General features: G+C 53.0%; 1 protein-coding gene across 3 annotated transcripts; it reads right to left on the bottom strand.

Moving 5' to 3' along the window:
• Positions 1-412: 412 nt before the first annotated feature.
• On the bottom strand, positions 413-11,372 carry AMER3 (APC membrane recruitment protein 3). Of its 3 annotated transcripts, XM_055380716.2 has the most exons (3): positions 10,531-11,069; positions 9,705-9,841; positions 413-4,768 (listed from the first exon to the last, which is right to left on the bottom strand). In XM_055380716.2, the coding sequence occupies exon 3, from the start codon at positions 4,747-4,749 to the stop codon at positions 2,164-2,166; it is 2,586 nt and encodes an 861-aa protein (XP_055236691.1). In that variant the 5' UTR covers positions 4,750-4,768; positions 9,705-9,841; positions 10,531-11,069; the 3' UTR covers positions 413-2,163. The 3 variants fall into 3 exon arrangements, with proteins under 3 accessions (XP_055236691.1, XP_004032604.3, XP_055236690.1); XM_004032556.5 differs by lacking the exons at positions 9,705-9,841; positions 10,531-11,069 and adding an exon at positions 11,238-11,372; XM_055380715.2 differs by lacking the exon at positions 9,705-9,841.
• Between the last annotated feature and the right edge of the window lie 3,310 nt (positions 11,373-14,682).

Raw genomic sequence — 14,682 nt, 5'->3', positions numbered from 1 at the left:
CTGGCAGGGCGCACAGGGATCCATGATGCTGGCTGGCTCACTCCTGTCATCCAGCACTTTGGGAGGCTGAGATTTTGAGACATTTTAATTGAGGAGATTTTGAGACATTTTAGCTGAGGCAACATGGCGAAAACCCGTCTCTACAAAAAAATAGAAAAATTAGCCGGGCAAGGTGGCGCACGCCTGTAGTCCCAGCTACTTGGGAGGCTGAGGTGGGAGGACTGCTTGAGCCCAGGAGGTAGAGGCTGCAGTGAGCCAAGACCGTGCCACTGCACTCCCATTCCCACCTGGGCAACAAAGTGAGACCCTGTCTCAAAAAAAAAAAAAAAAAAAAGCAGCAGCAGATGCTGGTGCCATGCCTCTACACCTGCAGAATTATAAGCCAAATAAACTTCTTTACTTTATAAATGACCTGGTCACAGTTATCCTTTATAGCAACACAAAACAGTAATACAGTGTTCCTGAGGGGACGCCCTTCAGGCCCTCAGCATGTTGTAGCCACCTGTCCTGGGGCAGCGAGTAGGCCAGACTGGGGCCAGATTGAGGCCAGTTCAGTGGGCCCTCCTAAGGTCGGCTCCCCCACCCGTCTCCCACCCTGAGCCTCACAGTCCTCACACAAGTTTGGATCATTATTCTAAAAGACATAATCCCAAACACTGGTCCCCAACACTGAAATACTGAAAGACGCAAATCTCTAAAGTTTCAAATCCCTAACATCTAAAGTCTTGAAAATCACAATCCCGGGATAGTTGCATCATGTTAGGTGGAGCTACTGCCTTGCTTGGGGCTTTATTTGGAGACTGAAAATGGTTTAAGGGGATGCGGATGGATGCCAAGTTGACAAGGGGTAGACCTGTGGACTTCATTTTGGGTGTGAACTCGACTGGGTTAAGGGATACCTAGAGACCTGGGAGATCATTATTCTGGGCATGTTTGTGAGGTGTTTCCAGAGATTAGTGTGTGAGTCTGAGGGGCCTAGGTGGGGAAGATCCACCCTCAATGTTGGTGGGCAGCATTCAATCTGCTGAGGCCCAGGGAGAACAAATAAAGAAGGCAAACTGGTCTCTCTCTGAGAGCTGGGACAGGCTTTTCTTCCACTGCCTTGACATCAGAGCTTCAGGCTCGCTGGCCTTTGGACTCTGGGACTCACACCCATGGCCCTCCTGGGTCCTAAGGCTTTCGTCCTGAGCCACCCTGCCGGCAACCCAGGTTGACTGTGTGTGTAAGCATTGTGCGTGTGTACAAAAACGTCAAAACTTCCTCAATAAATGAAGAGATGTAATTTTTGTACATCTGCAATTGTGAGAGATGAAAGTTCTTGCCATCTCCGCTCTTTGGGCAACTGTGTGTGTGGTGGTGACGCACCACAGATTGACTTCGTCAAAAGACTTAGGTTGTTGGTCATGATATGACTGCAGGTATAAAGCGAGGTGCACACAATTACCAAGCATAGTGACATGCATGTATACATTTCCCATTTTGACCTATTTCTTCATGAATATAGTTTGTCTGTTAATAACTCACACCCGTTTAACTGTCTGTATACCTGTTTATGCTTCCAAAAATATGTATTATTGCCTATTTTATTGTGTGAAGTGGCTGATGATGTGTTCTGTTGTGTTTTTATGTTTCTCAAATAAATCCTTTTAAAATGTAAGTATCTTTTAAAAAATTAAAAAAAAAATTTTCCCAGAATTATATTTCCAGGATTTAGATCTTTTGGGATTGTGATTTTCGGATTTTAGAGTATAGTAATTTTAATATTTTGGATTCTCAACACTTGGGACTATGGCATTTGGGATTGCACCTTTTGGGATTCACACACATCCCAGGCAGACTCATTGGCTCTCTGCTTCCCATTTAGAATGTGCAGCTCTTTCTCCCCATCAGTTTCAAGCCCTAGCCCCTCTCTCCAGCCCCTGCATGAGGAGCAGCTAGGTGGTTGCAGCTTCGCGCTGTCTTTGGCGGTGGGCTGCCTGAGCTGGTGGGTTCAGGCAAGGATGCCTCCACATGAACATGCTACCCTCTGCATGCCTGAGTCCTGCCACCCCCCACCCCCAACACAGTCCCCACATCAGGGACAAAAGATAGAGATTTGAGTCCTAGGCTCTCCTGAAAGTGGTCGTGAAGACACATGCAGTTCCCGGTGCATGTGAGCCTGTCCTACAGATGGGGCTCAGCCATGGCTGGCCCAGAGGCCCCCACTTCTGGCTGGCCACAGAGGAGGCCCTCACGGGCCAGGAGGCTGCAGCGGCATTCTGGGGCACTTGCAGAGACTCCCCCTTCCTGCTGGCTGTTCAAAGTGAGGCCCAGGCTTTCTGGATGGTGGCCCTGGGAACTCCACCGGGCAGCAGGGGCTGAGGGGGGCTCAGAGTCCAGTTGGCTGCCGTGTGCCACCTGCTCCACAGCCTCTGTGCTGAGCTGCAAGGGCTGGTCCTCCACAGAGGCCCAGGCCTGGACACCTAGCCCGGTGGGCTCCACCCTGAGCCAGCTCAGGTCCTGGACACGATCTCGACACCTCTGGTCCTGTGTGCTGGCTGAGTAGGGTAGGCCATGGACAGTGGTCATGCTGGGGGAGCTGCTGGACTGTTTCTGCTCCAGCATGTCAGGGCCCCTGGCCCAGCGCTGCCCAAAGAGCCCACTGCCCATGTCTTGCCTTGAAGGCCATGCGGCTGGGGGCTGGTCGTTTGAGCTGATCTTCAGGGCTGCCACACGGGCCACACAGCCTGCCAGCATGGGCTCTGCATCCAGAGTGTCACCCCCGTGACCTGGCCTCCAGGGGCCTCGGAAACACCCCAGGACCCCTGGTGGCCCAGGCTCCTTCTGGGAGCAGGGCCAGGCAGAAGGAACTGGGGCCTTGTTTTTACCGGAAGTATCTGTTGTCGAAGTGGCTGCAGACTCCATAGAGGAGAACAAGCCTTCAGAGTGACCTCGTGTCTCTTCCTCTCGAGAGGCATCCCTGGACAGTGTGCCAGTCCCTTGTGTGGCCCCTCCGAGGGCCTTGCTCTCTCCGGCGAGCAGGCCTGTGGTGCCCGGGTGTGCCCACAGCTCCTGCCTGCTGGGTGCTGAGCAAACTGTCGCCCCCCCTGCATCTGAGGCCAGGCCCTCCCTGCCCCCCAGCTTCTCTGTGGGTGCCTTAGGGGCTCCCTGGGGACCAGGTGGAGCTGCAGGCTGCCCAGGGGTGGGTGGGGCACGGGGCGTGGGGCCTCGGCGCAGCCAGCTGACGATGCCCATAGTGATGGCGAGCTCAGTGTCACACAGCTTCAGCAGGCACTCCTTGCCCTTCCAGGAGCTCTGTAGGAAGCCCTGGCTGAGCAGGTCAGGGCCTGGTGCTGGGGCCAAGTTCTCCTCGGCCCCCACTCGGAAGCTGCATATGGACAGTGGCGTCCCCAGGGCCGGCCCTGACAGACTCTCAGACACGCACAGGTCATCATCTGGGCTAGGGCCAACAGGACCCTCGCTGGGGTCGTGGAAGAGCTCATAGAGGGCGTCCCCACTGTAGCTGTCCCGTGGGAAGGTGGCGGCAGGAGTGCCTGGGCTCTCAGCTTCCTTCTTGTCCTCCTCAAGGCCTGGCGAGAAGGAATCATAGTAGCCCTCGTCACTTGTGGACACGGATTCGGGCTGCTCGCTCTTGGGGGTGCCTGTGTCGATGGAGCTGGCTTTGGAGCCGCTGCGAGGGTCCCTGCAGGGGCAGAGGGGCAGCTCAGCGAGCCCAGCTGTGTCCAGCCGGGGTTGGTCCCTGTCTGTCCCCTGGGGGCCTGAAAGCCACGGGCCTAGGAGGGCACGCTGCTGCTGACGCACTGAGCGATTCACACTGTCCCAGAACCTGGTGAAGTCAGAGGCTTCATTCTGGGCGGGTGAGGCCAGCTGCTCCACACCGCCCTGGAGAGGGCCCCTGGGAACCTTGCTCTCCAGGCCCTGAGCAGCCTGGGTTGGGCTCTCCGGGCCCTCGTTCAGCTCCAGGGATGGCACCGAGCTCTCATCTGCGAACACCTCCCCACAACCCGTGAGCGAGTCGAAGCTCTGGAGTGAGGCCACGTCCTCACACAGGGCCCTGCAGAGACCAAAGGATGCATCAGCCAGGAGCTCGCTGTCCAACAGGTCCTGGCACAGGCCGTCCAGCCCCGGCCCCTCACCCGAGGGGAGGAAGGCTTTGCTTCGCCGCCCCCCAGGGTCTGACGGGTCCCCTGGGGAGGGCAGGCTTTTCCCCTCGGCCGCCAGTGAGGCCAAGTCCTCAGTCTTGTTTCTCCGAATGTGGAATAGGTTCCGAAAGCACTTCTTGGGCCTCTTCAGGGAAATCCTCTTCCTCGGGATGCTCTTGGCCACAGCCGGCACAAAGGGCATCTGGGGCACAAAGTGGCGGTAGTCGATCATGCGCCGGCTGCCCGGGGAGCCCGGGAAGCTTGCACTGCCCACCAGCTGCCCTGTGGCAGCCGTGGCCCTGCCTGCCCCAGACATGCTGTCGTGAGTCTTGCTCTTTCGCACCGGTTTGAAGGTGGCTCCACAGAGGGCTGCGGGTCCCCCTTTGGGGTCCAGCTGCGCCCCTTTGTTGGGGCATCTGTCGTATTCTTGGGTACTGGGGCTGGCTTGGGGGCCCTTCTCACTGTGGGGCCTCTGTTGCCCTCCTGGCAGGACTGACCAGGGGCCTGTCCCCTCCCTGGCTGCAGCCACGGCTGCTGGGTCTGGGGGTTTCTCGTGGGAAACCTGCAGGCTGGACTTGATGAAGGTCTTTCCTCTCTTCAGCTCCATGCTGCCAGTGCCCCGGCTGCTGTGGAGGAAAGCAGGAGGCACTCAGTATCATAGACGGGAGAGCCCTGGGCTCTGGAAGACCCTGCCTACCCCTCTCACACAGCTCACTCTCTGCAGGGGCCTCTGTCCCAGGAGATCCTCCTTGCAGGTGGGGGAGAAGGATGGGAGCAGCCCTAACAGCACACAGTAGGCGCCAAAATGAGAGCTGCCTGGGGCCTGGTGACTGCTGCACCCATGAGTGCTTGACTCTCCCAATCCCCCTTTTAGCTCATTTGGCCCATTCAGACTCCCGTGTTCTGTGTAGAGTGCCCAGCGTTCTACAAACAGCTCCTTAGTGTATCCGTAGCATGTCCTTAGGAGTGGGTGTCATGGCCCTTCTGAGTGTATGGGCGGAGGATCCAATTAGGGCAGTGGCCTCCTTCATCAGGCAGCTAAAGGGACACCCACACCTGCCTGCTTCCTGGGCTGAAGGCAGCTGGCCCTCAGCTGGGGCTATGGGGGTGTGCATATTGCAGACTCCAGGACTGTGTGCCTGTGCAGGGAGGCAAGACTCTATCTACAGATGCCATCAGGCAAGACACAACCCAGAACCTCATGGTGCAAGAGCATGGACACAGAGGAACCAGAGCATCGTGGTGGGAGGAGAGCATGGGACACAGGGTGGGCAGGCAGAGCTGCAAGGGTAGGCAGCCACCACCTTTTGTGCACACATCACCGAGGCATACTGACGCCTGCAGTGCCATGCAGAGAAGGTTTCTGATGCCTGGTCTGAGTTCAGTGGGAAAGGGTCCTGGGATCTGCCCTGGGCATGGAGGTGGACAGGTGGCAGCAGTGCTAGCCAATTGACTGTCCCGGCCCAGTTAGGGCATCCGGCCCTACACCGAGATCAGTGGGGAGCTACAGCCATCTTCCTATGGGTGGGTAGGAGCAGGGACTTTAATGAAGTTGGCGGTCTAGGGCCACGCACCTGACCTCCGAGTGGAAGACAGAAAAAATGAATTGTGAGCAGAGAGGACTTGCCAGAGGCAGTCCAAATGGACTGAGGATGGGGAGCAAGGCAGATGGAGGCTGCAGGGGTAATGTAGGGTCTTCCAAAGGGAAGAATGCCAGGGTTCACCGACAGCAGGGATAGAGAAGCAGGCAGGGAGTTCTGAAGGCCAAGGCTTGGATCTACACCAACAGCGTGGGACAGCTCGAGGAAGGAAATGAGGGGAGGACGAGGGAGCTGAGCCAAGGTGAAAGAAGAGCTAGGGTTTAGTTTTTAAACATGCTGCCTTGGGGTGTGTTGTGGAGACCTTCAGTACCCAGGAAGAGAGGGCAGACTGAGTCCCTCCCCTCTGTTCCCCTCACCATGTCCTCAGGCCTTGGACTCAGCCTGCTCCTATCACCCAAAATACCTCTGTCTGCCAGGGTCTCCACCTTTCTTGGTAGTGAGTGGCCTGACAGTCAGTCCTCTGTCAGTCTGGCCAGGGAGAGACTGCGGCTGGCTCTTTCGCCTCTCCATAAGGACTACACGGAGGCAAACCTGCACTCATCCCCCAGCTCCTGGCTGTGAGGAAGCCTGCAGCAGGCATGAACATGACCTGGGGCTCCGTCAGCCGGTGTGCTTTTCACACCCCACCCCAAGTAAGCTTTGCAGCTACCTGCCAGAGACCCTGAAATGCTTCTTCATGAGGACCCAGGGGGGCGAGGGACTGCCTCATAGCCCAGTGGGCACGTTGAGGCCAGGAAGATGGGAAGGGGTGGAAGAGCTGGCACTGCAGGGGCTGGCAGGGGCAAGCCGACCAGGCTCCACCCGCTCCCACCCAAGGGAAGTGCTTCCTCGAGGAAGCACCTCAGACTTTTGGTTGGAGGATGAGAAGAAGTAGGCACCATGCCAGGAGAGCCACAGAACCTGGGCTGGTCTCCAGCTGCAGCTCAGCTGTTGCTAGTGGCACCCTGGACAGAGGGAGACTGCCCTGAGCAGCCACACTGGCTTTTCTGCCTCATGCCAGATGGTGTATGCCTAAGCCTTTCCCACCCTGCACCTGCAGACTTTCTACTCTGCACAATCCTTTGCAGCCGTGATAAGGCCTCTGAAGCTCTGCTAGGCTTTGCTGCAGATAGCACAGGGCTTACTCTCCAAGCTGTGGCTCAGATGACCCTGGCTGGAGTCTTGGTTACACCCACCTAACCAGGCGGACAGCTTGGCCCATAACTGTATGAGGGGCAAACTACTGTAACCCCCATTTTACAAAGGATAAATTCAGATTCAGAAAAGTCAATGAACTGACCCAAGTCACACAGGTGTTAAGTGACAGAGTTGGGATCTGAACCCAGGTCTATCTGATTCTGAACCTGACAGTCTATAAACCGACAGCTCAGACTCTTGTGGGAAATCTAAAAGTAGAATAATAAATGTGTTTTCATGAAAAATATTGTAAAACACAATGAAAGTGAAGATTAAAAGCAAGAAGGGTAGCTCACACAGATTTAGAAAAATTATAATTGAAGGTAATAATAATTCCTATGGCAGGAAATTTTGGAAATATTCATTATGAGATCTCTATTTCCCTTATTCTTTTCTATGTTTTGGAAAAATCTTTTGATTGACATTCTGTTGGAAATAACTTCAGCCAGGCACAGCAAGGATTATTTCACCGCGTGCAGAATTTTGCAACTGCAAGAACAAAAATGTTTTATTTGATATAGATGTCTATAAATAAAACTACCAGTTTCTCAGTTCTCATAACAGTCAACTGATTTAAAATCATGAACAGTTGGAAATTTCACTCCACTCTGAACTTGAAAAATGATCCTTTAAAATAACTGTCATTGCTATAGATGGCTGGACTCAGTGACACTAACAATGCCAAGCCCATCTCCTGAGTTTATTGAGCACTTTGCATAGAGACAGAACAATAAGTGTAGGATACAGAATGAGGAACCAGAGGCTTAGCAATACTGGAGCATCCCATGAACTCTAGTCTGTGTTCGGTCCAGTCCAAATCCATATTAAAATGTTTTATCGGAACCTGTCTCTTTGGAAATGTGTGACCTATGATGGGGGTGGGAACTCCCTGGGTGGTTGGAGGGCCCACTGCTTGGCTGGAGGCAGGCTGAGAAGTCAACTCCTGTGACAGTTCTCTGGGGCAGAATGGGATTTATGTGGACAGCCAGATGCTGGCCTTGTCACTGCCTGAGGGCAGAGGCCAAATGTGTCCAGGTTCTCAGTTGCAAAAATGCACACTGTTTTGTAACCCTGTGGCTATAGACCCCTGTCAGTGGAACCCCAGCAAGAAACATGACAGGTCCACTCCCACAAGTGCCACATCCCTCCCCCAAGGAGGGTTCAGACCCGTCCCTACCCTTCGGGTGCCTTCTTGTCTGCAGGGCTCAGCAACCACCAACTATTCATTCTGGTGCTTGGTTGCACTCCCCAACGAGATTGAAAATTCTTTAAGGTCCAGGACTCCAACTATAGTAGGTGGTGAGCTATTACTTAGTTAAATAAACTATTTTATATTTGAGATATCTCAGTCAAATGTTTACACCTAAGTTCCCTAAACAGGATGCAGAGTCTGAGATTTTAATTCTATGATAGTTTATGTGAATCATTTTCTTCTCTCCTTCCTTCTTTCCTTCCTTCCTTCCTTCTTTCCTTCCTTCCTTCCCTCCTTCTTTCTTTCCCCTTCCTTCCTTCCTTTCCTTTCTCTCTCTCTCTCTTTCCTTCTTTCTTTTCTCGCTCTGTTGCCCAGGCTTGAGGGCAGTGGTGTGATCTCGGCTCACTGCAACCTCCGCCTCCTGGGTTCAAGCGATTCCCCTGCTTCAGCCTCCTGAATAGCTGGGACTACAGGCACACACCACCACGCCCAGCTAATTTTTTTTTTCTTAATTTTAGTAGAGATGGGGTTTCATCATGTTGGCCAGGATGGTGGGTTTTTTGTTTTGTTTTGTTTTTTGATGGAATCTCGCTCTGTCGCCCAGGCTGGAGTGCAGTGGCGTGATCTTGGCTCACTGCAAGCTCCACCTCGCGGGTTCACACCATTCTCCTGCCTCAGCCTCCTGAGTAGCTGGGACTACAGGCACCCGCCACCATGCCCGGGTAATTTTTTTTGTACTTTTAGTAGAGACGGGGTTTCACCGTGTTAGTCAGGATGGTCTCGATCTCCTGACCTCGTGATCCACCCGCCTCAGCCTCCCAAAGTGCTGGGATTACAGGTGTAAGCCACCGTGCCCAGCCGGCCAGGATGGTCTTGATCTCCTGACCTCGTGATCCTCCCACCTCGGCCTCCCAAAGTACCAGGATTACAGGCGTAAGCCACCGCTCCCGGCCTATGTGCATCATTTTTTAAGACAGTTCATTGATACCAGGACCCTGGGCTGAGTCTTTCATGTCTAAGACGAACTTGCAAGTTCCATGGGAACAGGGACCACACAATGTATTTACTTAATTAATTCTGTTACAGGGATGTGATATTTAAACCAAAAAGACAGAAGAGGACAGCCAGGCAAAAGACACTGGACACATATTCCAGGCAGAGAGAACACCCTTCAGAAAGGCCCTGAGGAGCAAGAGAAGTAGAATATTTAAGGATCTGAAAGCAGCTCAAGTGACCAGAGCAGCAAGCCGGAGGGATGAGGCCTGGAGATGGGCTGTGCACACCACACCCGGCCTGAAGTCTCAGCCAGGGCCATGCTTTTATCTGCAAGCCACAGGGAGCCAACCTTCCAGCGCGAGTGACAGGGGCCAATTCTCACTTTCAAAGATGCAGGTGAAAATGGACAGCGGAGACACAGAGGCGAGTTAGGAGCCCAAGCAGGGTTTAGGGGAGAGAAGGTGATGGCAGAGACTCCTCTGTCTGTGCACCTCCCATCAGTGTTTTACACGGCACACACAGACATGAATTTATTGCAAATTGGGCAAATGAAGTTATTCTACTGGTTGCTTTTCTACATGACCAACTCAGGCTTACCTGCCCAGCTTTTTCTTTTTCCTTTGAGAAGGTAATTCCGTGGCTTTTTTTTCCTTTCTTAACCTGAAAGTGTCTCGGTGTTTGATTTCATGGAGCAAAATAAAAACCCTGGAGGAATACACATGCCACAGAAACGCCTTGAGACAAAAAAAAACGTTTGGCTAATAGTTTTGGTATTTCTATGCCTTCCCCGGAATGCAGGAAAGTCACAGCAGTGTGATACAAAGGAGTGTATGGTGATAAAAAAGCGCAGGCCCAGGGACCTCTGGAAACTGGGCTGGTGGCAGAGCTATGGGGCAATGGCGTTCTCGGTAGTAGGCTGCCTTGTCATGGGAGGGCTGGAGTGAGGGCCACTGTGCGGAGGGAAAGCGACCGTGCTCTGGGGTGGGGGTGGGAATGGGGAATAAAACAGAAATAGAAACTGCTGTGAGAGCACCACCAAGCCACCCAACCCCCACACTGGGGAGACAAAAGGGCCTCTGGGGAGGGAAGGTCCTGGCCCACCTCCTTGGAGGGCGCCTCTGGGCGGTCCTGGCCTGCCCAGGGGCAAGGAGATGGGCCTCACAGCGGTATTGGCTCTCCCTCAGCTCCTGCATCCGCCGGCGGAGGGTTTCTTCGCTTCCCTAGCCCAGACCTAAAAGGGTCACCGCTCCCAGGCCCCTGATTGCGCCGGGAACCGCTGGGTGGAGGGTGTCGACCCTGCTTCCTGCCCTCAGCCCTTCCATCGCGCCAGAGAATGCACCAAATTCCCCAATCCTTGCCCTCCCCCGGGGTCCACATCCGCGGGGCAGGACCGACGCAGCCTCTCGGGGCCTTGGCGACTTACCGCTGGGGGCCGGCAGTGCAGCAGGGCGCGGCCGCGACAGGCTCGGGCACCGCGTCGGAGCGCGAGCCGCGCTCAGCACCACGGTCAGCTCCCGGCGCCGCGCGCCGCGGCCGGGAGGGGGAGGCCCGGCGCCCGCACCCACCCACCGCGGCTCCAGGGGCCCCGCGGGGTCGGGCAGGCGAGGGTTAAGCCGCCAGAGGCCGGCGGGAGGGGCGGGCCGGCGCTGGCGCGCAGGGGTGGCGAGGGGGCGCGCCGGCCGCGGTGGGGGCTGCTCCGCCAGGCTGCCGCCTCCCTGCGCCGCCGCTCGGGCCGCGCTCGGGCCGGCTTTGTCTGTTCGTATCGCCCCGTCTCTGTTTCTGGGTGTCTCTGCCTCCCACCCGGCTGCGGCTGTGCCTCCCTCAGGCTCAGTCGTCTCCCCTCGCCCCCGTGCGCACGGCGCCCCCGCCACTGTCCCCTCTTCCGGGAGCGCACAGGTGTGGGAGCCCCTCCCCCTCAGCCCAGAGAGCCAGCCCAGCCCTGCCGACCGCAACACTCTCGGAAGGGCTCGGCCACCCGGAGCCTCGTCACGAGTCTTACCCAGGGTTCGGAGCGGGTCTGCAAGAAGGGGCAGGCCAGGCTGGGGCTGCAAGGCAGGGTCTTCCCTTGGAGAAGGGACCTGACTCTATTATTAAGCGAACGAAAGAGGCACTTGCCCTATAGGTACTCACTGTGTGGGGTCTACTGGTGCTGTGCTCTGCCGCAATCTTGGGGGAGGAGCAGAAATGCTGTGGGGACCCTGTCTCCGCAGAACTGAGGACGAGGGGTCTGCACGCGTGGTTCAGTGCCTGGGGCTAGGGTGGATTAAGTAACTCCAGGAAGGCTCAGGCAGCAGTGCCAGTAGTGTGGGGCGGGGGTGTGGCGGGGGGGGGGGGGTGGGGGGAGCGAGAGCGCTCAGTCGGTGCTGGGGAGAGGCTGATGCCAACAGGAGGCTCTCGGCCGTGGTGTGCCCAGGCGGGGCAGGACGGGAGGATGCAGGAGTCCCGGGTCCACGCTGAGGCTGAGGCTGAAGCTGAAGGGAGGGCAGAGCTCAGGTGGATGACGGAGGCCAGGCCTTTCCCTGAGCTTGGTGGGCTCCCTCCCAGTCACCTTGTCTGAGAACCCAGGACACAGAGTCCCCTTGCTTTGGACTGGTTTGGTTTGTCATTCCCCTTGACATCGCCTCGCCCCAGAGCCAAGAGGCCCCTTCATCCTCCAGCCAAGACCTTCCCCACCCTTGGGTGACCTACCCTCTTGCATTTTTTAGATTTGAGCCCTCTTTCTATGCAGCGACTAACTCAACGTGACCCCAGAGGCCTCCTCGCCCATGTTGTTGGTAGTCTTGACTTTTTTTGGCAGATCCTGGCTGTGGGAGTTCCCTGTCTTTCCCTCAGGTAGGACACAAGGCGGTTTCTGCCTCGTTGCCACATACACCCCAAGTCAGGGGTAGGACTCCCGCAGACCCCACAGTCCTCCTCTTGTTAAAATTAGTAAGCATTAGCCTTCCTTATTAGGCTCTCCCCTCTTTTGCATTTAAGGATTTTTTTAATGTGTCTTATAAAATCATGTAATTGTGAGGATAATTACAGATTCAGCTTCTTCCAGTGAGTGATAATTGCTCATTTTCGATGCTCACGTGGTCATCGTTCGGCCAGTGCAAACTGTTCCAACCCTTCTACTTTGTCATTTCAGAGAGTTTTCAAACACCCCTAACTTTTGGGTAACATGAAAATATATATTTAAAATTTTTTATTTCCACAAGATGTGGGATCAGGTCTTCCCCAGGGACTCCTGGAAAAATCTTTTACACTAGGCTACCCAGTTCAGATACCACTGAATGATTTTTCTTAAATATTATTCTAATGTGAACTCACATTTTATTTTTACAATACACTGACTTACACGCCTGTAATCCCAGCACTTTGAGGGGGCCAGACGGGCGGATCACAAGGTCAGGAGATCAAGACCATCTTGGCTGGCCGGGCGCTGTGGCTCAAGCCTATAATCCCAGCACTTTGGGAGGCCAAGGTGGGTGGATCACGAGGTCAGGAGATCAAGACCATCCTGGCTAACACGGCAAAACCCCCTCTCTACTAAAAGTACAAAAAAAAATTAGCCGGGCATGGTGGTGGGCGCCTGTAGTCCCAGCTACTCAGGAGGCTGAGGCAGGAGAATGGCGTGAACCCAGGAGGTGGAGCTTGCAGTGAGCCGAGATCGTGCCACTGCACTCCAGCCTGGGCGACAGAGCGAGACTCCGTCTCAAAAAAAAAAAACAACAAACAAAAACACACACACACACAAAACACTGATTTAGATTTCTCATCTGTGTTTTTGAGCAGTGGCTGTAAACCTTTTCTTTCCTGGAACTAGCTTTCTGATCACTTGGTTGTCCCCAGGGTCTCAGACCTGCTGGCCACACCACCCCTTGCTTTCTTGGCAGGCCAAAGAGTTGACTGTGGGCACAAATGAGTCGGCCATCCACTGTGCCAGTCAGGTCAGCTTCATTTGTGGGGTACCATCAGACCTACTGCTTTGAGCTGTTTCTTTTTCTTTTAAAATTTTCAATATTTAAAAACTTTTTTCTTTCATATTTTCTAAACAGTGAACAGTTGGTTTCTTTTTCTTAAAAAATTTTTTATTTTATTTTCTGAGATGGAGTTTCACTCTTCTTGCCCAGGCTCTGAGTTCAATGGTGTGATCTTGGCTCACTGCAACCTCCACCTCCCGGGTTCAAGTGATTCTCCTGCCTCAGCCTCCTGAGTAGCTGGGATTACAGGCATGCAGCACCATGCCTGGCTAATTTTGTATTTTTAGTAGAGACAGGGTTTCTCCATGTTGGTCAGGCTGGCCTCAAACTCGCAGTCTCAGGTGATCTGCCCTCCTCGGCCTCCCAAAGTGCTGGGATTACAGGCGTGAGCCACCACGCCCGGCCGGTTTCTTTTTCTTTATTGTGGTAAAATATACATAATATGAAATTTGCCATTTACCCCTTTTTAAGTGTACAGTTCAGTGGCATTTACACTCACACTGTTGTGCAGCCATCACCACAGTCTATTGCCAAAACACGTTCCTGACCCCAACAGAAATTCTGTACCCATTAAGCACTAAAACTCCATTCTCCTCTCCCCCTAGCTGCTGGGAACCACTATTCTACTTTTCTCTGATTTTGACCACTCTAGGTACCTCATAGAAGTGGAATCATACAGTATCTGTCTTTTTGTGGCTGGCTTATTTCACTTAGCATAATGTTTTCAGGGTGTATCCGTGTTGTAGCATGCGTCAGAATATCCTTCCTTTTTAAGAGTGGATATTATTCCATTGTGTGTAGAGACCACGTTTTGTTTATCCATTCATCTGTCAATGGACTGTTTGGGTTGCACCACCTTTGGCTATTGTGAATAATGCTATTATAAGCAGCAATGTACAAATATCTGTTTAGGTTCCTGCTTTTGGTTCTTTGGAATATAAACCACGGAAGTGCCATATTGGAGTCATAATGGTTTCTATGTTTAATTTTTTGAGGAATTATCATACTGTTCTCCAGTGTGTACAATTTGATATCCCACCAGCAATGTAGAGCATTTTTCCATATCCTCGCCAACATGTTGTTTTCTGTGTGTTTTTGTTTGTTTGTTATTTGTTTATAAATAGTAGCCATCCATTAGGATGGCTGTGAAGTCATATATCATTGTGGTTTTGATTTGTATTTTCCTAATGATTAGTGATATTGAGCATCTTTTCATATGCTTATTGGCCATTTGTATATATTCTTTGGAGAAGTATCTATTCAAGTCCTTTCTCCATTTTTAATTAGATTGTTTGTCTTTATTGTTGAGTTCTAGGAGTTGTTTATATATTCTGGATGTTAATCCCCTACCCAGTAGATGATTTGCAAATATTTTTTCTCATTCTGTGGATTGCCTTGTCACTCTTGATGAGTGGCTTTCATTAATTTTGATAAAGTCCAGGTTATTTATTTTGTGTATTATTTCTTGAACTTTTGGTGTCATATCAAATCATTGCAAAATCCAATGTCACAAAGATTTTCTAGGTTTTCTTCTAAAAGTTTTATACTTTTAGCTCTTCGATCAATTTTTAGTTAATTTTTGTATATGGCAGAAGGTAAGAGTCCAGTTT

Source organism: Gorilla gorilla, chromosome 11 (assembly GCF_029281585.2).
Source record: "Gorilla gorilla gorilla isolate KB3781 chromosome 11, NHGRI_mGorGor1-v2.1_pri, whole genome shotgun sequence".
Classification (NCBI taxonomy): Eukaryota; Metazoa; Chordata; class Mammalia; order Primates; family Hominidae; genus Gorilla; species Gorilla gorilla.
This window is presented reverse-complemented; position numbering and strand designations above follow the sequence as displayed.

Bases quoted from the DNA above. Each gene is read 5' to 3' on its own strand.
- AMER3 (XM_004032556.5), bottom strand. From the start codon at position 4,749: ATGGAGCTGAAGAGAGGAAAGACCTTCATCAAGTCCAGCCTGCAGGTT.